General features: G+C 42.9%; 1 protein-coding gene across 1 annotated transcript; it reads right to left on the bottom strand.

Annotated features, from left to right (window-relative positions):
• Nucleotides 1–62: 62 nt before the first annotated feature.
• On the bottom strand, nt 63–17,345 carry VXN (vexin). Its single transcript, XM_019289333.3, has 6 exons — nt 17,190–17,345; nt 14,194–14,249; nt 8,232–8,349; nt 5,681–5,742; nt 3,933–4,018; nt 63–3,105 (listed from the first exon to the last, which is right to left on the bottom strand). Exons 1-6 carry the CDS (start codon nt 17,254–17,256, stop codon nt 2,919–2,921), a joined length of 576 nt encoding a protein of 191 aa, XP_019144878.1. The 5' UTR covers nt 17,257–17,345; the 3' UTR covers nt 63–2,918.
• Nucleotides 17,346–25,342: the final 7,997 nt, after the last annotated feature.

The following is a 25,342-nucleotide window of genomic DNA, read 5'->3' as shown; positions in this document are numbered from 1 at the left end:
CACTCCTTTACTTTCCACTAAATGATTCCCAAAAACTATTAAGTGTCTGAGACCTGTCTGTTACCACATGCTACTTGTTTATTTTGTTATTTGGTTTTTTTTTTTAAGAATAGAACATACTTTTTAATCAATAAAATAAATATCTACTACAATACAAAAAATCTCCACAGCAGTCCCTGGAATACAAGGAAATTAAATATGCTTCTTGTAAATGGCTCCTTCTCTTGTAGATCCAACTTATAAATTAAATAAATAAGAAAAATATAAATACACATATCAAGATGGAGCAATTATTAAGAAGAAATATTAACCATCTCCATCCTCATACTGCTTAAAGCTATTAATTAACAAATTAAATACTACTACTACAATGCAACTTTCTCAACAGACAAAACTCCTGCTGTCCTGGACTGTGTTTGGGTGCTTTATGGGCCATGATAGCTACAAGGGCAGATACCACAAATGCTCACTCTCTTAATTACACCTAATTCAGCAAATGGACTTTTCCCAGTGTCTGTCCATCATCCTTATTTTTGCTTTGTTTAGTAAATGGGACCAAAAAAGGGACCTAGTGATTGCTGTTCTCCCTACTCTTTGAATGTATGTATTGCTATGCAAGGGAGCATTGAATTTACTAGGTTTATCTACATGTGTAAAAATACACATATGGGTTTCTGGCAGGATTTCTATGGGCTGAGGAGGGGGCTGAAGTGTGGTTGGTGATATTTGTAAAAGGTGTTTCAGGAAACTCTTGACCACGGCTCCAACTTGGTTCAGTCATAGAGGACCTGGTGTTGGCAGGGTCAGGGTGCTCAGACCATTGCACAGGGTCAGTGTGGCAGGCTCTAATTTAAAGGTGGGTTGGGTCCCTGTGAGAAATCTGCTCTGGTGCTGTTCGGGTGTGCAGCATTCAGTGGGTGTCAGCACTGCTCTTGCACACCGGGGCAGAGAACACATGGTCAATACCAGGTCACCACTGCCAGCACGTGGTTCACAAGGAACTCTGTTCTCCTTCTTTCCCAGGAGCAAGAAATAAAAGCAGGAGAGAAGATCATCCCAGTGTTTGGCTGCTGGACCAGAGAAGGACTTTTACTTTTGGTAAAGAGGAGGGAGAGTCTGTGTGATTTCTAGGTGCAAAGTTGTCCTCTGACTAGTTGAGCACCTCTGAAGGAGGAGCCTGTGACTGAAGCAGTGATGGACAGCTGAGCGAGAGGGCTGACAGAGGTATTTCATGAAGGTGTAGTGCTTCTCTCTCCTTGGCAGACTCTGGACTGACCTGGCTCCAGCAGTATGAAAAGCCACAGTACCTTTTAAAGTAAGAACTTCCATCCCCATCCTACTACCACTTCCACCATGTCCAGCCCTAAACAGGTTTTCCCTGCTGCCCTCCTTGGAGCCATCAGGGACATATTCTGTGTAAAAGCTATTGGGCTTCTCTATTTGTTTTCCCATTCCATGAACTTTGGTTGCTCAGGATGTTAAGCTGCAAACCTTTCCTGTGTGCTGCTCCACCCCACTCAACCAAAAGTCAGAAGACCTGGCTGCCTTTCCCTCCCATTCAGGTGGTCCCTTGGTACTCCTGAGCTGGTGACCCCTGACCAGGGCCAGCTGCCCCTCACTATCATGGCACTGTCTGTGATGGCATCTCAGTGCATTTCACTGCACTGGCTGCAGGCAAGCAAGTTTCAGATGGGAGCTCCTTCCCTCTGCTACTGTCACAGAGTAAGACCTTTATTTTTAATTTACGCTTTGGTGCACTGGCAGTTAGATTAGAGGCCATCAATACTATGAACAACAGGAGATACGCCTCCTCCAACTTTAAATATAAAGTTCTGTATTTAGGGAAACCAGTGGTTTTTTTAATAACTAGGAGAGCACTTACAGAAGGCAAGCACTGCTCATGACTAATATAACATTGTCCATAACAGTGGTGAAAGCTTTTTTTGTAAAACTGTTCTGTTCTTTTTTGGGAGAAAAGCTGAAGGGGACTTGACCGGGAATTTCTAAATTAGAAAAAAAAAAAAGGAGAATTTTTTTTTAAAGCAAGTTCCATTAAATCCATCTATTCATAAGCACAGGTCTCTTACATGCAAATATCTCACACTTAGTCACCTAGTTGCACCATTTACAAATTTTCCTTCCTCCCAGTATTTTGTGCACTTAATGCGATATTCTCTGCCACGTGGGTAAAGGGTAAATTGCTGACTAGCATTTCACTTAAAAGCAGGTTCTACAGCAGAAAGTATCCCTTGAGGTTATCCTGTTGCTCATAGTTTGATCTGACAGGACACCTTAAAACACAAATCACTTGTCATATAGCAAAACTTGGTACATATGCTTGCAAACTTGCTCAGTTCTGGCCCACTGTTTTAGAATTTTTGCATCTTTTACTCCTGACTTGAAACATCAAAACTGAAGGAAAAAAGATGTTTATCATGTGTCATTCAGCCAAGCATATCACAAGGTGTGGTTTTTATCTCATGATATGAGAGGGGAAAGACGACAAGCAGTGGTAGATCCCTGGGATTTAATGGCACTCTGTAATCAACCTGTTGCCTTGCAGGAATACACAAACCTCTTGGCAGGCTTTTCTTGTGCAAGTCTGAGCTCATTCAGACAGGACATAGAAAATGGTGAATGGGTCAGCAGTAGTCTCAGCATCATTGTGTCAAGATGTAAATCTAGTGGGATAGTTGGGATTTTAGTGTAATGCAACAAGGAAAGGCCATTGAGCTGCATCATGTTCACCATTTTTACCTTAGTTAGCCTTTCTCCCATTGTTCTGAGGCAATGGCATCAAGTAAGAAGAGGATATAATTTTCCTGGATGAGCTGTGCTGCGTCTGTTCCCTCATCGATCCTAAAAACACCTTGTCTTGCTGAAGGACCTTCTGCCTTTCCAAGTGATGCTGAGCCTTATCAGTCCGCCTCAAAGGCACTGTTTGTTGCCCCCAGGTACTCTGACTTCTTCTTGTGCTTCATCCACATCTTCCTCAGGAGGCTGGGTGTCCCGCACAGGTTGCCTCCTGTCAGCGGTAGGGAAGCTTCTGCCCCTGGTGGCAGGGCCAGGTCATACTCTGTTGTCTTCCTCCAGCGCTGCCTGTGGCTAACAAATAAAACACAGATGTGTACAGAGGGCTTCTCCCCGGCCCTTCTTCCCTGCTGATGGTGACCGGGCACTCAGAACCAAGAGCTGCCTGGCTAGAAAGGTGTATCCATGCCTGGCCCATCCCTGGGACTGGTAAGTCTGGAATGAGCAGAGGCTCTGTGGGTCTGGGGGCTTGGATGCTGCAGCTGCCACCACTCAGCTTGGTGGCCTTGTTCTCTCAGTGTCAGAGGGAACACTCACACAAGGGAACGGACTACAAGTGGGACCACTCTAAGTGCATCCTCTCTAGCAATTGCCACCCAACAAGGACCGGGGGGATTGCCCAAGGAGAGAGCTGGGCCCTTCCACCAAAGTTCCAGGGACCATGTGGCGGTGCCCAGGACTGGTGAGCTCCACTGGTTGAGAGGAGTGTATGGAGTGCGAGGACACTGTGACATTGAGCTAGTTACTGTCCCTCAGGAGACAATGGTGGCATCTCAAATCCCACCCAGATCCATGTCTGGGTTAACTCCCTGCTGATGAGTGCATTTGTACTGTGGTCAAGCTGTTCCTTAATCAGATTTAAAGACATAATTTTTTTTTAATTAATTACATTTTATAATTACATTTTAGGGCAAATATTATAGACTTCCTAGGGGAAAAATACTTATATTTTGAATTAGGATGATTTTTTTCTAGTGATAAAGTAGAGCTGTAATGGGCACTGAGATAGCTGTATAAATGGCCATGGCTGATAATAAAATCAGCATATCCTTTACCAATCTCTCCCTGCCTTTGGGAAACAAGAGGTAAGAGGCATGGCTGGAGGGTGGGAAGGGACTTACTCTTCCACAGAAGCGTGGTTGCGTGTGGGCGATCCTGTGACAGCCACAGCTTTCACTGTGATATGGGCAACTGGAGATGGAGGAATCTGTGGGAGGATAAAGCACATCATTAGGAAATACCACTGATGAGTAGGGACACCGGTTCATCTGAGGAAAGAGGCTGTTTTAAGAAAACCAATAAATACTATAAATCTCTTAACAAGAGAAAGCAGGTTAAGGATTTGACTGCCCCACTCTCACCCACACAACTACCAGTTGCTCACGTGAATGTTCTCATTGAGCTCAGCACAGGCCTTGCATGAGCGAGAGTTACACCTCCCGTCAAAGAAGGGATGCTTGCAGAACTTCTCATTCCCTAGTTTTTATGTTTAGCTTCCTGAGGCAGGGAGGTTTTGTGCAGACTGAGCAGCCTGTCTCTTGCAGGTCTCCACCTCTACGGCTGCCTGGGAAGCAGATGTCTCAGCCATCACAGCTCCTTGGGCATTCAGAAATGTTTCCCTGTTTGTTGGGTGCTGCTCTGTGGTATGGGGTGCCCTGGTTATGCTCCAGTTCTGCCACAGCCCCACAAGTGCCTGATCACCCACTTCCTCCTTGTCTTATTTGATCCTAAATTGCCCACCAGAACTGAGCCACGTTTTCCCATAAACAGGTCTCTGAGAATAGCATATCCTCCAAGATGGTAAATTAAAGTGTGAATTGCCCAGAAACAGAAAAAAAAGTCAAAAATTTTGAGGTGATCTCATTATTTCAGGCAATAAGAACACTTACTGATTTTACCTGCAATCCTGAAAAAAATGTTCATATTATTGTCACTACCATAACTGGTCTTAAGCTTTCTAGGGCTATTTCTCCTTGGATTAATCTGAGACTGGGTACATTTAGATGTGTTTTTCAAGTATCCTAAGACTTAGAGACGTTTGAAATCACTTTGGCAAGCATCCTTTGAAATTTAACTGTGTTAATTATTGGTAGGTTTGATTAGATTCATTACACTGAATAACATTAGTTTGAGCCATCCTTAAGTATCGTACTGTCATTTTTCTCATGTAGCCCAGCTATCAGCTAGAAAGCATGCTTCAGACATCCAAAAGAGTCTCTGAAGCCATAAAGTTTTGATAGCATGGTCTGGTGTTGGCCAGAAACTATTCAAAATAATTTTTTCTCTTTGAAAAAGTTCATTTTTATTAAATGCAAGGACTATGAAAATTAGGGGGGGTTGTAAGACAAAGAAGGGAGGGAGAGCATTTTAGTAAAGGTGAGTAATTTTTAACCAAAGTATTTTTTCTGTCTATTAGAGAACACATTTTGGGGTTTTGTACAATAATTTTCCCATCAACTCTTTATTGAAGTTTCTGACTTTTGAGATTATCATGTCAGGTTGGTGAACTGGAGAGTACAAATTATTTGATGCTTGTGCCACTTGAGAAATTATTTTTTTCCCAATTTGCGAAATTCCCTGAGAGACAAGAGGCTAGTTTCTCCCAGCTGTTGCAGGTGGCTGAGTATCCAGAAGAGGAGCATGCCTGTTTCCATCCCACCGCTCTTCCTGCTCCCTGAGGGGCATCTCTCTGTCCTATGCCTCTGCACTCAGCTAAGGGATCCTCTGGCATAAATTATGTTTCAAGCTTTAACAAAGGCTGTGAAATCTGCAGGTACTGCAACAGACTGACATGCTGTTACTGTGGGACATGCTGACAGGTACAAGGTTTTAAGATGCATTGGTAGTTGGTCTTGCTCTATTTGCTTACCAAGGATTTTCCGTCCAACAGGTGATTATAGGACTTGGATGACTCTCGTTCAGTAATTCCCACTGCAAAGCATAAGAAACATGATATTATCTGCAATTATCCCATTGGCACAGCTTGTATGAAAAACCTCCTTCCATGCAGTAAAACACAGACATGGACAGAGCCCAGATACAGGTTATAGTCCCACCAGATTTGGTTATAGCCAAAAGAGCAGAGTTTTCTTTACTATGATCATCTATTGTGATGTCAAAATAAGTGATTGTGGGATTACTTAAGTCATTCTGGAAAGTCTCTCAGCTTGCTCCTGGACTTTTCGAATGAGATGACAAAACTGCCCTTAGCAGACCAAGCTAAGTGGGAGCCCTTTCCTCCTCTGTAAACACTCATGTATCTCTACAGGCAAAGAGCCCAAATGCTGCTCCTCAGCCCCCACTGCAGGTTTGTCCTGCCTAGGAGATCATTCTCTCCTTTCTGGATTGCCCTGGAGAGTTATTTTAACCTAGGCAGTGATGTGTGCTATGTCTGCCCTGTCACAGGGAGGGATTTCCACCTTTTTTGCCTGTGGCTGAGTGACATCTCTCTCTGCTGTCCTCAACTCTGAAGGTTACCCTTCAGTTTCAAGTAATTGCTCATCCAATAACTTATCCCTGGATAAATACTCACTGACATTCCTGCTCACTGTGCCAAAGAAATAAATGAGTGAGGGATGCCAGTTTTTTTCTTGCAGCCAAATGCTCCTATTTGGCTGTGGGAGTGTGGACCTCTCTACTGCTCCCACCAAAGGAATATAAATAACGACAGCAAATATGGAAACAGCCAGGGTGCTGCTTATAGTGCTGTCTCCAGCACGACTTGGCAATCAGAACTGTCTTCTCCTTCTGGGGGCAATATTTGACTATGATAAATATCCTAACCAGCTTCTTGCTTCCTGCTCCACCCTCCCTCCAGTAATTCCATTAGGTACCTTACTGTATCCCTCACATCAAAGTTAATACAATTACCTCCTCTCATCTTGCGTATTAGGTACTAACAGTATTCAGCAAGTGGATCCAGGCATCAGTGCTTCAGCTAATGCCCATATTTTTTCTTTTTGTTTGGTTTTCTTTTTCTCTTATACTGTCGGATTCTTCCCTTCAGCCCACCCCTCTTATTAGATAATGTTTTAGCGAATTTTTGCAAAATATCTAAGCAAAAGAAAGTCCTCATGGCTTCAGGTTTGTAGTTGCTCCCCTCAGGACAGTGGTGGCTGGACGCAGTATGAATTCCACTTCCAGAAGTACCCTCTCACATGCTGGAATGGACTGTCCTGCTTTGCTATTTGTGCAGGATTTCTGATGCTAGCAACAAACATGCTAATGGCCTCACCTGTGATCTTTTGTTTGTTTGTTTGTTTGTTTTTTGTTCTAATTTAAACTTAGTTTCTAAGTTCTGCATACTCATTTCCCTTTCTCCTCCTATGAAACTTGTTTTCCCCTTTTCTGCTCTTCTTTTTAGGTTCCTACAGCTTTTCTCGTTTGCACCTTTCTGTCATCCTTTACCTCTCATCTCCCCTAACAGCAGTGACCAGCAGTCCCTCCCTTCTGTCTCTCTGGCTCTCTGCCGTCCTTTACCCTGTAGCCAGTCCCAGCCACTCCTCCTCCTGTCCCTGCTCCAGTCCTGAAGCTCCAGTTCTTTTTTCAGCCACATCTTGGCTCTGGTCCTGATTTGAGATCTTTCCTTATGGTCTCAGGCTCAGTTCCTTCCTTCCCAGTTTCCCAGGCCCCTCTCTTGTCTGGTCTGTGTTCTTAATGGGATGGCTTATGTGCAGTGTGGTTGCAGGCTGGCGATATGAGGAACATGAATGTTCATGGACCTGCTTTAGAGATTTTGTACCTTTTAGCACCTAAATGTCCAGTTTCTCTTGGAAAAACATGCCATTGGGATTTCTTTAAAGGCATATGACTTGCCTGCATCTGGGTGACATTGCAAAGGAGAGAAAAAGGTATTTTTGATTAAAAGGCCATCCCATGTGAAACTGCACAGCCCTGCTCCAGCTTCAGTTTTCCAAACATAACACAGCAGTGTTGGAGGAGCTGCATGACCACTCTGTTTATGTTTACTCATCTCCTTGGTTTTGTATTGGCAAGCTCTATTTTTCCTTCATGGTTTCTTACAAATATGCTGAACAAGTATTGGTTGCCAAAAATTCAGGTCTGTGGCTGACATCCAGAATCTGAAATCTCATCCCAAATGATTATGTTCTGGCTAATTCTAAGCAACTCAACAGGGATCTTATACAATAAGATGACTCAGGCAAACTCAATAATTTACAATTTATCATCTCTAAAGTATTGTCAGGGAGTGTTTATGACTCTGCATAAAGTGAGTTTATGACTCTGAATAAATTGAGCAATGCCACGGTCATTATCTCACTAATTCCTCTGGGTATTTTAAGCATGGAATTATCCTCCAGGTACGTAATAAAGTTCCTGCTTTTCTGCAAACTGGAAGACTGCAGTATCTAAAAATGTTCTCCAGCCACGGAGGAATAAAGCCCTTTCCCTGTACTTACCGTGCTGGGCAGTGCCCTGCAGGCAGCCCACGCCCCGCGCCTCCTCCTCGCCCCTCGCCTCGTACAGCACCTGCAGGAGCTCGCCCTGCTGGGGCTGGCGCTCCGATATGGCCACCACCTACAGGGGAGAGGAAAACCACCCCATTACACCCGGCCCTGGGGATTAGGTGGTCTGTCGAGGTCATGGGGGAGCTGAAAGGCTGCTTGTTCCTCCCACTGCTTTACTGTCATCCAAAAGGGATTTTGTCAGGTGGGGACTGAGGGATTTGTGGGATTTTGTTTGGCTCCAGCTTCTGTGCTTTGTGTAGAAGTATAGGAAAATCCTGCTGGGTCTTTCTGGGACGCAGCTACTTAGTTGCACCTTTCTGTATTCTCCTCAGGAGACTGAAACCTGCTCTTTTCCAAACTGTACTGTATAGGATATGCCTCCGAGATAACTCAGATTTAATTTCTTATTGCATCACATCTTGGAAAACCAGTCAAACTTATGCAATGTGAATTAAAAGTGCTGTTTCCTTATGGTCTGTCCTGTCTTTTGAACTTACATTTTGTACCTAGTAAATGACTACAGAGAATATGAGGCAGTGAGGAATTGGGCTCCTAGAGATTAATTTTCACAAACATTAGCTCACTCAAACAAAACTCACTGACAGCTGCAACTTTGAGCACCAGCCCTCCCCCTCATATCTCCAACAGTCTTTGAAAACAGGCATGAAAAAAATCAAGTTCTTTTCTAATCAATAAGACACTAAGCCATGGCACTCACTGTGCTGTCACAGGCAACTGGGGAGGCCAGAGCTAATGTGAGTTTGAAAAAACAGGGATGCACCTCAAGGAAATGGATTCATCAGGACTGTTATGCAGGATGGTCTGGAAAGAGTTTTCTCAAGAAGATCAAAGTTCCAAGAGCACGGAAAGAGTGTTTCATACTTTGTTGGTGTTTTTCCACCCTTCCTTAAAGACTTGCTGCTGTCATACAGAGAACCACTTAAACAGGGTGAAGATCCAAACCAGCAAGGAAACAAGACAGATGGCAACTATTCAGAGTATTTCCTATTAGACTTACTTGTGTTGGAAGATCATGAGAAAAGCAGTTACTTGCATCTAACTGATGAGTGGTAGTTGCTGTCTACATGTTTTAGATATAAATATAGTTATTTTGTCTCAAGACTGAGACCAACAACTGACCGGCCCACTACTGGCATAGAAAAAGCCTTAATTCTATCTATTGCTCTGCCTTCTAACACACACTCAAGATAAAAACAAGACCCTATTCAAGTATGTCCCCTCACGCCAAATTGTCCATTTCCTCTAATTAAGTTTTAATTCAGTTTGCCATTAATCTGCAATATTCTGTGTAGGTGATTTTTTACACAGACATAAAACCACATGAAAACCCATGTTTTCCAAAACAGGAAAGAAGAAAAATCCCAACCTGACCACTTTTAACTCTTTTGTCTCCATGTACCCTCAGGAGTCTAGAGAAGGCTATACTACCTCAATCCTACTGACTAGTAGGATGAGGAGCAGAAACTGCCCAACAACAGGCAAAAATACTTCTGGAAAAGGCAGGTAAGGCAACCAAAGCCTAATCCAAGGCTGAACAGGACTTTTCTCCTATTTCTGTGGATTTTGACACACAGCCTAACACACTCTGTGTGCTGTAAACTACCTAAAGACATGCTCAGTGTTAAGTTAAAGTTAAAGGGACTACTGGTGTCCTTGAAGACAAACAGATGCCATAGGAGGCTGCAGCTGGCTCCCAGCTCTACTGATCACAAATCTGGAGCTGCCAAAAGAGCCAAGCCCCAGCACTGCTCCAATGTTTCTGAAACGAGGGTGATGCTGGTTGTGAGACGCCTCCTGTTGCTGCTTAAGCTGTTGGCATTGGCTCCCTCCAGCTGCCCCTGGACCAGGTCCAGCACCTCCCCATCCTTCTGCAGCAGCTCCTTGTAGGCTGCAGGCTCTTGTGTCCACACATGCCCTGACCACACAAACCTTGCAAGCTGCTTACCAGGGCATCACCCCCTTCACCACAGTGACACCAGTGGAGACACCTGTCTTCAGTACTAATATGATGAGACTGTGGCTGGCAAGGGTCTCTAATGACAGTCCTTGGAGTCTGCCTCGTGTGAACCGAGCTCTTCCAGCTTTCAAGGAACGTCACAAAGCTCATCTTTTCCCACCATCTCTGGAAAAATGCCCAGTGCTCTTGGACACACTTAGCTGGTGTGTGACAGAAAATGTCATCAAACCTCTGCTGCTGAGACACCTGAGGTCACTTATTTTGCATTGTCATGGAAAGAGCATTTTTGGTAAGTAGCATGCTGGCTGCAGTCACCTCTAACCCTGAAAGTGGCTTTTTTGATCAGTGTAAACCACCACGGACTTGAAACTTAACATTCTGCCTACATGTTGCACAGAATGAAATATGGCTTGGGGAAAAGAAGTAGGATTTTTATTTTGATTAATAGCAAGAATTATTTAGGCACATTGTCTATGTTTTTGAGATTCCTTGTTACATATGATGTCAGTAATGCCAAAATGCCTTCAAGCAGTAGAATCTGTATAAATAAGTTACAGTTTCATTTTCCATTACAGCTGGAGACAACAGTGCAGTCTCTATAACTGTAGTGGTTAGGTCCAAAATACTCATTACTTACTTATTTACCTTATGTGAGATAAGAATTAGGAGAAAGCAAAGCAGGCGCAAAATTTAAAAGAATGACAATAACCCATGACAATAACATATCTTCAGTGAACATCTTTGCCGCATTTGGTTGTAGCACACTTGGGAGTTCCTTATCTCCTAATTCAAGATTTCACAGTGACTTTGGCTACCTCACCCATTACTGTAATATGTAAAGACTTATCTAGGTCAGGAAACTAAACCTGCTGTAGCTTGGTTTTGATCTAAAATGGAGCTGACATTTCTCTAGGGTACCTAGGGTAAGGCAGAAGGATCAACTGGGAGTCACTTTTCTTTTCTAGACATACCAGGAGATTTAAATCTGTGCAAATGACAGAGTCAGCCGAACTATGCGGAATTAGCAAACTGCTCTCTAAAAACCTACTGTTTTTAGAACCTGTAAATCCTTTGACTGGCCCAGTTTGTTTGCAGGACACCGACTCTGAAACCAGAGCTCAGCAAACTCTCTTTGCCATGCACGAGAGCACTGAGGCCTGGCATGCCTACTGTTGGAATTAGCTGTGTTAAGAGGGAAGGGGCACGGAGGACACAGGATGGTTGCAGAGAGCCTGTTCCAACCATCCTGATCCAGGACTTAAAATCCACTGCCAACCAACAACCATCCAGAAAAGGTGACAATGAAATATCTGGCTTTGGATAAAACTTTGAAAGTTAGAGTCTGGACAACAAAATGCGTGTTAGCGGAGAAAAATCCAGATTTGTAGAGTTAAGTTCTTCTTGATGGCCTAATGCTGAGCTAATTTTTAATATGGCAGCTCTAGCATGCATAGGGGTATTTTCTACTTTCTTGCAAAGTAGCCAGGTACTGGTGTCCAGACAGTTCTACCCAAGGGATTTTGGGGCTAGAAGAAGAAGGGAAGAGAAGGGAAGGATCTACTATCATTGGAAATAATTTTTAATAGGGCAATAGGAACTGCAAATATACATATTGGTGAAATGCTCAGCTAAAATAAAAGGTGTTTCCGCCTTTCTGTCACCCTCCTGCAGTCATTATCATGCTTTTGGGATGGGTTCTTGTATGTGATGGAAGTTACCCCCCACAGTCAGTAATTTGAATGTTAAATCGCTTAATGCTACACTGCTTGAGTATTTCTGCTGCAAAAAAAAAAAGTCTGGCAGATGTCCACGTTAGTTGCTATTTTTGTCCTTGCTGAGGATTAAAGTTGTGCATCCACTGCAATCACCAGAGCAGAAGACTGTATGTCAGCTGAGGCATTTTTACAGCTCTGACTGCAGGTGCAGATGTAAAAGTGAAAAATAAATAATCATTCTGAGACTTTTCTGTGGGTCTAGAAATTGGCAATCACAACTTCCTCACAGGCACGTCTATTCCAGTATGTGCAATTTATTTCAATGCTTACTTGTGAGCTGTAAGCAGCTGCATCCCACTGAAGAAGAGGAATGTCTAAGAGGTGACTGTGCCAGTCACTTTGGTTTGAGAGCCATCCTTGTTTTTGTAGCTGGAGCTGCAGACCATTCCTCAGGCTTGGTGCTCCCACTGCTAATGCGATGCTGCCTGCATCATGACTAAGAGCCAATCAAATGACATCCTTAATTGGGGTCAGGAAAACCCCAAAGGAAAAAAAACCCAATCCTCTTAAAATACAGCAACAAAACAGGGACTTTCTTATCTTATTTTCTTAGGCCTTTACGAGTACAGTGCTGCCACAGCAGCTGATCCAATCCAAATTAAATATTAGATGCTTCCATTTAGTAGAAACAACTATCTACTGAGGTTTGAAACATGATAACAGACATAGAATTGCCCTTGATTTTGATGAAAGCCAGCTGAAAATTTTCAGCTGAATAGTTCTATGAGAAATTTTGTCAAAAAAACAAAAAAAAAGAGGTGAATTATCTAAGCATTCTGTTTCATCAAGTCAGAATAGTTCACTTTTGGTTTGGTCAATTTCTGCTGTTTTTATATTACATGGAAAACAAAATACACCAAAGGTTTAACAAATAAAAGTGGGATATCTCAAAATGTCTTATTTTGAGTAACACTCCAGCAGTCTGACTCATCCTCATTTGGAATGAAGAGTAATTTTGAAATCTCCGCCTGAGCTGTGGGACAAAACCAATAAAACCAAGACCGTCACAATTTGGGAAAATACACACATGCATAGTTTCTACCCCAAAAAAATGACAGACGTGTTACTGACTCTTCCTGGGGACCACTTCAGGTGTCCTGTGATGTACTGGGATCCTGTGATGTGCTTTAATAACCAAAAGAGGGGATGGGAGTGAGTGTGGTGAGTTTTTTTTCCAGTGCACAGATAAGTGTGGTAATGAGGACTTACAGTTCTGTGGGGACATCAGGGAATCAGCAATACAAAGAAAAGGCTCTCTAAAAATGAGGATGGAGCTGGGAAGTAGGAAAGGGCATGGAAAAAGGAAAGACCATGGAGCAAAATACTTCAACAAAGTGCTAGAGAGGAGACAGGTCTGTGGTGAGAAGAAATGCTTTGGTAGAAGAGTCCCAAACTTGTAAGAAGTACTTTGATATGCAGAAGAGACTGTCATTCCTGCAAATCAGCTAAAAGGATTGTAGAAGCGGTTGTGAATGGGTCAAGTAGATTTAAGGAGGGAAAACTGTCTCTGAAGGCAAGAAACCTCACACCCATGTGTGAAAGCACCCGAACTTGCAAGACATTTACTCAGAGCATGAAAAATGTTCGGTTATTTGAATCTGGGGGTGCCTCGCCTGCAGGGAGTGGGTAAAGCTTCCTCTGTGCCCTCTGCACTGGGGCTGAGGCAAGGGCAGGCAAGCACTGCTGGGATCAGGGGACAAAATTCCTCCCTGGATGGCTCAGTGCCAACCTTTAGGGTCGAAATTACAGTGTTTTTCTCCCGAATTCCCTAGGATACTGGCTGCTTGATTAACATGTGTACTGATATGATTTGTTTACTTTTCATTCCTGCATGTCTCTCTGGAATTATTGTGAAGGCTCTATGGATAAGAATTAAGTCTGTGATTCCCTCAGATGGCCAGTGTTGATAAGCCACTATGTTCATTTTGACTGGCTCTTCATGGCAAGACTGTAATTTTTTTTGTTTCAAAGCGCTTCTGTAAATAAACTGCAGCTTTACAAAAACTCGCCTTTCTGTTTTGCAGCCCACTCCTTGAATCAGACACTGATGCACTTCTTTACCCTGAAGGATCTGCTTCCTATTTACCCACAGCACTTTTAAGGGTAAGCATAGCCAACTAAAATTAAAAAAAATAGGGAGAGGAAAGGAGATTTTTCTTACACTCTTTGTCAGGATGTGCTGCGTAGCTTTGCCTCGTCTTCGGGCAGGACTACATGCTGCAAAAAGAAGAACAGGAACATGGTCAGGATGCTGTGGAGGTGGACAAGTGCCTCTAAAAGTCCTCTGTAAGAGCACACTGGAGGCATGGTGGAGAGAGGGGGAACAAGAAAGGGTTTAAGGAAGATTCCAGCTGAAACAATCCAAAAGAAAGTTTTCTTTGATGTCGTCTCAGAGACCATGCTCTAGCTATGGTCTAGCTATGGTCTAGCTACAATACAGACATCTGTGGACACAGGGCAACAGCCTATCCCCAGTTTCTGCACCTCTCCCATAGGCTTCCAGGAGGAACACTCTTTCTCCTTTCTCAGTTTTGATCTGGCCTTCCACCTGCCAATATTTCAGTAGGAAATGAGTAGTGTATACATTAACTTGGAGACTATTATGATTTTTATCTAGTTATAGGCTTTATCAATAAGCTCAAACTCCCTCATGACATTATTTCACTTTTACTGCATGATGTCCAAAGCACAACATTTGCACTAAGCTTAAAGTTTATTTTTCAATCCTCAAACTGACCCATTCAGTTCTTTAGCTTGGGACATTTTGCTTAAAGTCTGTTTCTCAATTTTATTTCTTAGATCCATGAAGACACCAAAATCATAGAACAACTAGCCAATAGACACACAGGATGCCAGGTCCATAAGCCAAGTTTTTGTCTGGACTGAAGCAATTGGTTTTGGGTGACAGTTTTACTGGACTAAGTGAAGGCTCTTTAAACTCTTGTTGTTTGAGTTAGACTTGAAACTGGCCTGAAAGACTGTGATACTCCCAGCTCTCCCTCTCATCATTTCTTACCCTGCCTTGTGTTCAGGCTACTGGAGCTGCAGGATTTAGCTGCCAGTGACAGAAACAGGCTTGCAAAAAGCTGCCAAATGTGGAGAATTAACTCCGTTTCTAAAGGCTGACCCTGGGGGCAAGGCACGTGAATGGGGGTTTCCTATTCAGGCTCTGTGTATAATCCAAAGGCTTTGAAGAGCCAGGAAGGTTTGTTATAGGATGATGGGTGACTCCTACTCCCCAGGTGAGCTTTCCTTGACGTTGTTGGCATACATTTAACTCCAGGACTCGCAGTGCTTATCGCTGCTATGTATTACCGTTTGCAGAGTTTTGGAGCTGTGGAAGCAGCTGGAGGTCATCCAAGGCTGCTTGTTACCGCAGCCAAACTCCTCTCCTCAGATGGCAGGAATAACAAGTGACTGGGCTTTCCAGGGCTCTGCTACAAGCAGAGCTGGCAGCGAGACCAAGGTCACTCTTCCTAGAGAGCCTGTGTGTGTCTAGCAGCCACCCCTCCACACCCCAGTGAGGATCTAAGTACCGAGCATTAGGACCCCACCAGAGAGGAAATTTTGGCCTGTGCTGTGGCTGTAATGGAACTGGACAGGAACATGGGAGGGCCCCTGGGGCAGCCCATTGCAGCACAGGGCACTTCCACACTGAACTCATCACAAGTAAGTTATTTGCCTGCCCAGAGTGTGCTAAGCTGTCAGTACGATTATGGTCTGTTCTGCACGGTGTGGTATCCTCAGGGATCCTTACTGTCTTCTCCTGCAGGACACATTTTATATTTTAAACCATGGTGAGTGTGGGATGAAAGCCAGACAAACATAATGAAGGTGGTTTGGGGTTTTTTGAACCTAGGAATATGCTGTAAGTTGTTTATGAAGCAGCTTCCATCACCTTTACTTCTGGAATTTCACTGTGTGAGGACTAAACTAGTTACTCATAAGCAAAACACTCAAGTGCAGGAAAGTTTAGTGATGCAAGGAATTATCTATTTGTCTCTCTGGTACTTTAGGTATTTTACCACACAGTGTGAGGAGTACAGTTTTTAGAGATTTCTACCAGAAGCAAGTGCTGTTGTGCTGTTATAGCTGCTACCCAGGCTGTTGCAAAACGAACAACACATAAATGTGCCTAAGAGTAATAAATTTACCTACTTTCAGAGTACAGATGATTCACAGTCCCTCATCGCCTGTCATCTGCCAGAACGATGGCAAAAGGCTTACAGGGGCTGAAGGAAGGCAAGGCATGAAAGGGAAGTCGCAGCACCAGCAAACATGCAATTACTTGAATAGGCATTGAAAGAAGGGTGAATCACAGAGGTAGCCAGAAGTGACCCACTTGCATGGGAATACAATGGCAGCAATGCAAACAGTGGAGCTGCGAGGATGTCCCTGCAAACACGAATTTCTGCAGAGAGTTGGAGAAGGAAGAGAATGTAGGTGGATTTGCCTGTAAAGGGATGTTTGTACGTACAGCCCGGCTTTCGGGCAACAAATACAATTACAGTAATGGTTCACTCTGTCATTTCCACTTATATTCCAAAATTAAGCAGCTGAGAGCTCATGCTCGCAGCTTGCAAGTAAGGATCTGATTTGGCCCCACAATTTGTTTTCCCTGCTTTTCCCTGCTTTCTTGTTGCTGAAATATGCAGCCATTGAGTTTAAACTAATTTGTTCAATCAAATGCAGGCTGGGCTTTGTCCGGTTCTTACTCTTCATTAGAAGCAATTAATGTTAATCATGCATTCATTTCCAGGGCATGGCTTTGGAAATGTTCCACTTATTGAGCCAGCAGACTTAAGTTCAACATTCATGCACTTCACCCACTTCTAACTGCTTGCAGAACTTAATTCTCTTTTCTATTACACAGAAAAGCCACACAGTTGCAAGCTGTCACTTTAGCAGTTACCTCATAGGTACAGCAACACCGATTCCAGATCTCCCAATTTTGCCAGAGCAAAGATTTTACAGACCCATAATACTGAAGCACCTGCATGGATTAGCTCGAGAAAGCAGCAGTGAGTGCTGGGCTGCAGGCAGAGCACAGCACGGCAGAACAGATGAGCTGCTCACTTCAAACGTTTCCCCGTTGCTAATCATCCCATCCCTCTAAAAGACAGCATCGTAGCAGTTGTTAGATTTTGATGTACTCACATTTGGATGAAATCACAGTGGTGAAAACTTCTAAATTTTCATCGCTGCAGCTGTAAATCTGGTGCATTTTCCACCTCTCCCTACTGACTGCCTTTCAGCTTCATGCAACCGCTCTGAACTTCTGGTAAATAGGTTTCACTAATCCAATCTGGCTCTGTGATCATTGTCCAGATCTACAAAGGACAGACTGATGCTGTGATCTCATCTCATTCCATATTCTTCATTGCAACATTTTCTGCTCCCATCTGCCTTTCGATGAATAATATTAACACAAAGATTTAATTTAGCTGTTACTTAAGCCTCTACTCAGATAGGAGCATTTTATTTTACATTTCCTTTTACCAGTGTGAAGAAACCTCTGCAATAGAGAGCTAATAATTAAAGTCTAATCTATAGGCAAACAAATGTTTACAGAAGTACTGCAAGGATTTTTGAAATAAGTTCAGTTAAATGTGTACTTTAAAACATTTACCATAAAAATTTGGTCCCTATATATAATGAGGAGATGATTCTAGGTGTATTAAGAAAAGCATTTTGTGCTTTACCTTTTCATTTCATAAACAAATACTGGAATCCTGGGCATTTCAAAGTAAAATTTCAAAAGCAGATGTCTACAAAAGGCAGATGTGCATAGGTCTCCATGCCCCCTACACTTCTGTGGTTGCAAAGGGAGGGAAGGTGTCTCAGTCATAGATGGGTTCCTGACTAGATGGCTCTGGGGCCTAATCCCATATTTATGCACTTCAATAAAGGGGTTTCTTGCCAAAGCTTTTCATTTCTTAATACTCCCATCAGAAATTGTTCCTTTCCACCTCTATGAATATCATCCCCCTCAACTTCTGGTGACTTAATGCTGCCATGGACACCCAAGACAGAGAATTTTGGCTTGCAGGCTCCAGCAACTGATGTAGTTGGAGCACTTTCAAGTGTGAATAATGATATTAAATTATATCAGTCTAATGAATAGCCTTCATTACTACCACGTGTCTGTCTAATTAACACAAAAACAATTAATTAACACGTGTGCTGTCCTCTTCTATAGAGGTCTGCCACCAACAGTCCCAGATGGAAAGTGCCAGTGAACATGGGCTGTCACTGTCATATTGATGAACGTTTCTTATTTGAAATAATAAATATTGGTCAAATAGCCATCCTGAGCCTGGAAGCATTTTGGTTGAGTGGAAGGTATCGCTGTTTCAAGAAAGCAGTGAGCGAAGAGAAGCTGTTGTCACTTGTCACCTCCCAGGGCAGGCTCCTGCTGTCCAGGGGCAGCAAAGCCTTTGCGGGGCTGGCGGCATTGTCCCAGGAAGCCGCGCCGTGCTTGAAGCAGGCAGTGGGACGGCAATATAATCAACCAAAAGTTCAATTAGTTTTTGATTTATTGCGCCACATGTTCTGCTTGTATGACTGATGTCATTAACATCAGGCTCGGCTGGCGCATTCATCTGTCCCTGCCCGGCTGCCTCTGAAGGCGCACGCACTCAACAGATGGGGAGCTGCACGGGTGCGAAGGCAATTGTTTACCCCCCTATTGTCCCTGTGTCAAGCAATCAACCCAAATCCATTACCCACCGAGAAAAAGATCAGCGCACCGTCCATTCAGCCCTGAATGGGGCAGAGGCGGTTATGCAGGAGGCTTTAAAAGCTTTCAAAAGGATAAAAAAAAATAATGAAGACCAACACTGAATAGTCGATTAAAAAAAAAAAAAGCTATAACAAATCTAACCCCTCCTTTATTTCAGCTTCAGATATTCAGAGTTCTATGAGAAGAGGGGCACTTCTGGACCTAAGTCATTGTTTTCCTAATTCTAGGTATGACCTACAGATATTTTCAAATCATAGATGGGGTTTTAACATTAGAACAAGTATTGGGTGCTTCATCCTTTGAGGGTTGGTGGGATGTGGAAACTGAAGTGAGACTCTAGAGCTGGTTACCACCTGGCATTCACTGCATTACAAGGCAGGTACACACCTTTACAAGGCACAGGATGCTCTGGGGACAAATCACTGCACAGAGAGCTGATGAAAGGCACTGACATCACTTTCAGACAGAAAAACAGGGCTCAGGAGGACAGACATAATACTCCACAATATTCAACCTAGGAACTTGCAGAGCCACATCAGACAGCCTCACATGGTATTTCCCTCCAGCTCCCTATTCCAGTCTGTGGTAGGAGCAGAAAACCAAACAGTTTTTGACTCTGTGAATAATTTCTTTGTTCCCCAAACTAGATAAAATGTCTAGAAACCAGGCTCAAACCTTTCCTTCTCTGCTAAGGTGAAGAATAAGCTATTAACTTTATTCCCACAGTGCCACTGTAGCCATGAGAAGACCCTAAGAAGTTTTTGCACCAGGGCATGTCTTTGACCGGAGACTCCCAAGTGAACACGCAGAATCCAAATTCCTCCCTGGGGGCTGTGATACAGCAGTTTACCAAATACCCACTCTCGGTGTTGATAGTGAAGGATTGAAACATTTCCTGGTGCCAGAACAAGGTTACCAAATGTGAACAGGGACAACTGAGAAGGAGGAGGAGAACTCAGGGCATGAGAACAGACACCTGCTGTCTGACTAAACACCCATCTAACCTTATCTGCAGGTCTGGGACAGGGAAGATATTTGGAAATTTGGGTAGGAAGGAGGGAAAGGTGGAGAGAAGAAATGTTTGCTGAGGCTGAAAGGAAAAAAAAAACCAGCAGAAGTCGCATCAAACCTTGTAAAAATGGCAGAAAATCCCATAAACTGGTGAAATGTCTCTGAGGAGGTGGCAAGGGTGCTTTTTCCAAAGCCTGAATCTGTTAGGACATATTTGGAAGAAACTAGTGTAGATGCTTGTCCTGTTTACCAAGTATGCCAGAGCTGGTAAACTTGAAAGGAATCAAATGAAAAAAAATAAAACATGGTTATAAAAACTGTAATTAAAACTTTGAGTTAAGATAAGTATCAGAAACCTCTAGACCTTATTTTTCCTGGCCTCTGTGAACAAATGAATCCCTTTTCAATGCAGTATTCTTCCAGTGAAGTTGGTGGGAAGCAACCTGGTACTCAACATGTGCAAGGGGTATTGCCAAGGGATTCCCTGGCCCACAGAAGACAGTGCTCTTCCCAAGGCACGTCTCTGGCTTCTCCCTGGCTCTTGTACCTTGTTGCATAAGAGGCAAATCTAATCTGTACTGAGCCACTTGAGCCTATTTCTTGCTGTTAGCTGGGCAATATGATAAGGATAAACCCCATGTATTTTTGGAATAGGATTGGGTACCAGAGGGATGTGCAGATAACCATTTAAAAATAAGATGGGATAAAACTGCACATGCATACTGCAGGCATCTACCCTAAACCACTTCTGCATGATGCAATGCCAGCAGCAATTTTTGTGGAAGGAAAATTGCTTTGTTTCAGTTTAGGGCCACAGAATTACAACCACAAATAACTGAAAACCAACCATAAAAGCAAACGATAAAGTCAGTTCCTCATACATAATCTGTTATTTTTCTCTGAATGAAAGGAATAGAGAGACAGATACACTATTAGTAACTCCACCTCACACTTGTAGCAGACAGCAAAATTAGTTCAAAATTGAAGTACCACCGCACAGCTTAAAGGTCTGTGAACAAGTGAAGAATTTTCAAAAGTAACATGTGAATTTGCATCTGTCTAGAAGCTGCTGCAACAGATTTTTCCTGAATGGGAATAAGATTGAGGCATTCAAAAAACATTTTGAGCTTTAAATTCTCTACAGGGAACCAGGAGAGAGAGATTCAAGAGCTGTGCAGTTTGAAAAGATGAGTGCACAGGCTTCTCTGCTAACCAGGAAAGGAAATACCAGCCAGACCTGGAAAGTTATAGAAAGATATTGCAGAATTCTGAAAAAAAGAAAAAAAAAAACAAACAAAAAAACCCCAACCACAAAACCCCCGGTTGGCTTCTCTTACAGAAGTTACATATAGATAATTGGGCATTCACAAATTTGCCCTAAGCTTGTAAAACACACTTGAGTAAGTCCATATGATGATTAGGTAGAAACACAATGCCCAGCACCACAAGGTTCCAGGCCTGCAGAGGTTGTGCCAACAGCAGGGATTGCACTAAGCCAGTATTAAAGCTAAGGCCAGGTTGAGCACGTGGAGGCTTAACAAGCTTTCGTATACTGGTCATGCACTGGTAATCCACAGAAAGCATTAAAAATGTCAACAAAGGAGCGATATGTCCAAACTGAGCTGTGACAACAATAGTTTATTAAGATGCTGATCTTTAACTACATTTGTCCTTGATTTATTAATTTTAAGCTGATTGACAGTGACGTCTTTATTCCCCTGATAAAGCACAACGATTTTTGGATAGGGTTCTTTCACTCCCAATTTTTTCCTTTAAAACATTTTAAGATTATTTGGACTATTCTCTCCTGCTATAAACATAACTGGTTTTGGGAAAACAAGAACATTAATCAAATCTTGTCCTGTGGTTCCTGGATTTAGGCAGTGGTAACCCTCTTGCTTCAACTGCAACTGCATACTCACACCATATGCAGTAAAACCTACTCTCGGGTAACCAGGCACAAAATATTTAGGATTTCTCCCATGGATAAGTCTAAAGAATAAGGCAACCTGAGCTGTCACCTTACATGTCTCTAGTGTGTCCTCACACAGCCATCAAGCTCCTTTTGCCACATGCAACACATGTGCTCCATGGGGATGAAAGGTCTTTGGAGGGTATCAGATGGCACTGCCTCCTCTGGGCTAAACTCTGTGTAAAAATGAGATTAAATTTAAAACAATGACCATCATTATTTGGACTCAGAGGCCACGGGACTAGAAACTTAGGAAGTAGAAGGTGCACTAAAGGCACAAAAGCAGGACCAAATTTAGGAGTCCCCTTTTGATCCAGACTTAAGTTATGCAGCCTGTGTGAAGAAGCAAGGTAGCACAGGAGATGGCACTGTGACAGAGGAGGCTTCAGAATTGCTGTGTCTTTGAAATGTGATTATTTTGAGGTATCTTTTGTGCAACCAGTATGTCAAATGACCATGAAGCACACAGGCAAGAGTCTGGAGCAGGGACACTCTGATGTCAACTATCCTAAACCAGTTTTTGCTGAGATGAGGCAATTTATCTGATCTTCCTGCTGGTTCAGTCTTTGTCCTCTCCACTGACGCTGCCAGTAGGGGTGTCAAAGATCTTCTGCTGTAAGCATTTGACTTGTTTGTAGGAATCTGATTAAAGTAGATCACCTCAGATAACAAGAGGAATTAATGCTGTAAATACATAAGAGAGGATTTTCAAGCTTATAAGCTACATAGAGGTCAGTACTTTTCAAGTCACGCAGCAGCCCCCGAGATCTCTGATTTTTGTAGAACTGATGATCTTTACTTGTCCTTTTCCTCTGTCCTATTAGCCTTTACACTTAAGCATTTGCCTTTATTAATTCGGTTCTACTTGCAATCTGTTCAGTTGCTCTGTCCACTGCTAGGAAAGTACCATACAGAGCTAACCCTGGGAGAAAAAAAAACCCAAAAGAGAACAGGAAGGAGTTTTTGTGGGCGTTGCTATGGACATGGCACATTCTCCTTAATAACAAAACACAAGTCTAGAATCCTCATCCTTCAGGTCTTTTAAAATATTTTTTAAAATCGTATTCTCATCTTAGATGTCCCCCTGAAGTCTGATGTTTCTGTATCCTCTCAACTCCTAGATTCCTAGATCCTAGCACTCCAACTTTTTTCTCTGTAATGTGTAACCATGTTATATACTCAGGCTCAACACCTCAGCTGTGAACAACTGTACTCATATGTCTGCACACACACCAGGTTTTCCCAATGCCTGGCTTGCTGTGTGCATGCTGATGTCCCTGGTGAAGGACATGCTCAGACCTTTAGTGCCCATCAGCCAATCCTGTGCTGCCTTTGTCTGGCACATTGGTGTTTTTAGCTCAGCTCTGTTGGGCAGGCCCCCAAATTGGGCTTTACGGTTGGTGACATTATAATTTCTGACATGAGAAGGCACAGTTACCCTACTATCAAAACCTGCCCACCAGCTCTGTGCTCAGTTTTACCAACTGATGAGTCCTAACTTTAGGTCTTCCATTTAAAATACAAGTACAGTAGGTATGAAGTACTCCAGCTTGACCACACCAAGAACTAAACTTGGGAGATGGTTACATGAAAGCTGTGGGACGTGACATTCGAGGATGTCCTAAATGCAAGTGGTGCCACTGTGACTGTGCCTGAATGAGACCTGTGTGCTCCAGAGGCAGAAGCAGCAGAGGCTGCAGCCCTCCAGAAGGGAACACCAAAATGCCACTGCTCACAGCACAGCACTGGCACAGCTTCAATCCTTCCTGGAGAGGGACTGATCCACTGCAACAGGCGTTACAGGGGCTCTGAGATTTTAGTAGTGCAAGGCAAATGTAATTCAGGCTGTTCATGTTAATTCCCATTTTTCGCTGCTTGGATGGATAAGCACCTGGTGACAGCTTTCATGAGGCAGGGACCTGTCCATTGGAAAATGGATTATGACCACCAACTGTTGCACATAAACTGCCGAGCAATCATCTAGCGGTCACTAGTGAGACACCATAGGTCTGTGCTGGTGACCCAGAGGTGAAATTACTTGCTTTGTCTGTCTGAATCCCTGAAGCATTCAGACCCTGATCAGGGGGGAAGTTCTGATCTAAACCACCATTAATCTTTCTTAAGGTGAAAAGGTCAGAAGAGCAAGTTATTCAATGTTAACTGTTTTGGTTTTTTTATGCCAGCAAAAAAGCTTTTTTATTCCCAATGCTGTCTTAAAATATACAGCAACAGTTAAACATCCAAACTTTCAGAGTCATTTTTTGAAAGTGAGGTCAGCTTTTAGATAAATGACAAAGACCATACACAGTGTCAGCCCCCCACAGCTGTGTCCATAACTATAACAACAATGCCACACAATGTTGTCCTTAAATCCCATAAAGGCAAGCAACAATGCCAGAGAATGAAGCGATAATGTATTGGAGCTGCTGACAATCAGTCTTTAACATGTGTTATCCATTTGACTGCAGGTGTAAATCAGCATTTCAATGTCAACTTGCTAATTTAAGGCTGTATGGTCAAACACTCAGAGTACCCCAGAAAAAGCACAAGTACACTGTTAAAGTAGGTCAAAGTCACTGCAAGTCAGAGGAAAAGTTCCCCATCAACAAACCAGTTTGGGCTATGAGATATGTATTTCATGATGAAGTAATACTCGATTAAATTAAACATTTAATGGGAGCTCAGACTACAGTGTTGGCACTACCAATATTCCTTTGCTGCTCAGCTGACTTTGGGGGTGTGTACTGCCAGTGTTTGTGGCTGAGGAACCAAGCTGTGTGGCTCTACAGGGTGACACGAATCAACATGTGAATTATCTCCAAAAGATACAAGTCACATTTCCTCTGCTTTCACTTCACTATGCCACCACATGGATGTAAATTAATTTTCCCTTTTAATTCTCATGTTCAGAGAAATAAGGAAAATATCTGCTGCCATTTGTTGCACTTAAGAGTTCTCTGAAAATGGGGTACATGTAATTTTTCAATAGAAATCAAAGACTGAAAGTATTTTTTTCATCCCCCTCTCTTATTACTAGGAAAGTGGTTAACTTAAGGACCTGATTAACATTCCATTGAGCTGTGTCAAATGGTTCTCCCTCTTATTTTTTGTTTGGACATTTTCTACCAACTCACTTGTGGTAGTTTTTTCAGTACTATGGAGAAAAAAGGAATCTGAATGGCATTTCAGTGGGTTAATGGAAGACTAGAACTGGCAAAGTATAAAATTGCATTCAAAAATTTTGCATCTAAGGGAACTGTAGCCTTCTTAATGATAACCCAGGTGTGGGGCTTTTTTTTTGGTCTCACTTTCATTGAGAAATTCAGAGCAAACCGTAGAAGCTTCTGCTTATTCTCATGGACCACTACATCTAAAAATTATGCACTAAACATTTTATGATAAACTGACCCTGTGCGATTCCTCACATGTACACTGCAGGTAAACAGAAAGGTTGAAGAATATGCATGTGCAAAGAGAGCTGAGACCTCTGCAAATTCGGTCACTGACAGTCTTGTCATAGCACTGCTCAGAGGAACCTCTTCTTCTATAGGTGTCTGGGTGTTATGTCAAAGATTAAATCAGATC

The sequence above is a fragment of the Corvus cornix genome, chromosome 2 (assembly GCF_000738735.6).
Source record: "Corvus cornix cornix isolate S_Up_H32 chromosome 2, ASM73873v5, whole genome shotgun sequence".
NCBI classification, from domain to species: domain Eukaryota; kingdom Metazoa; phylum Chordata; class Aves; order Passeriformes; family Corvidae; genus Corvus; species Corvus cornix.
This window is presented reverse-complemented; position numbering and strand designations above follow the sequence as displayed.

Bases quoted from the DNA above. Each gene is read 5' to 3' on its own strand.
- VXN (XM_019289333.3), bottom strand. From the start codon at position 17,256: ATGCACCAGATTTACAGCTGCAGCGATGAAAATTTAGAAGTTTTCACC. The intron at 4,019-5,680 runs GTAAGCAAATAG...ATCCTCCCACAG, and splicing joins TGTTGGACGGAAAATCCTTG to ATTCCTCCATCTCCAGTTGC. The intron at 3,106-3,932 runs GTAAGTCCCTTC...TTTATTTGTTAG, and splicing joins AACCACGCTTCTGTGGAAGA to CCACAGGCAGCGCTGGAGGA.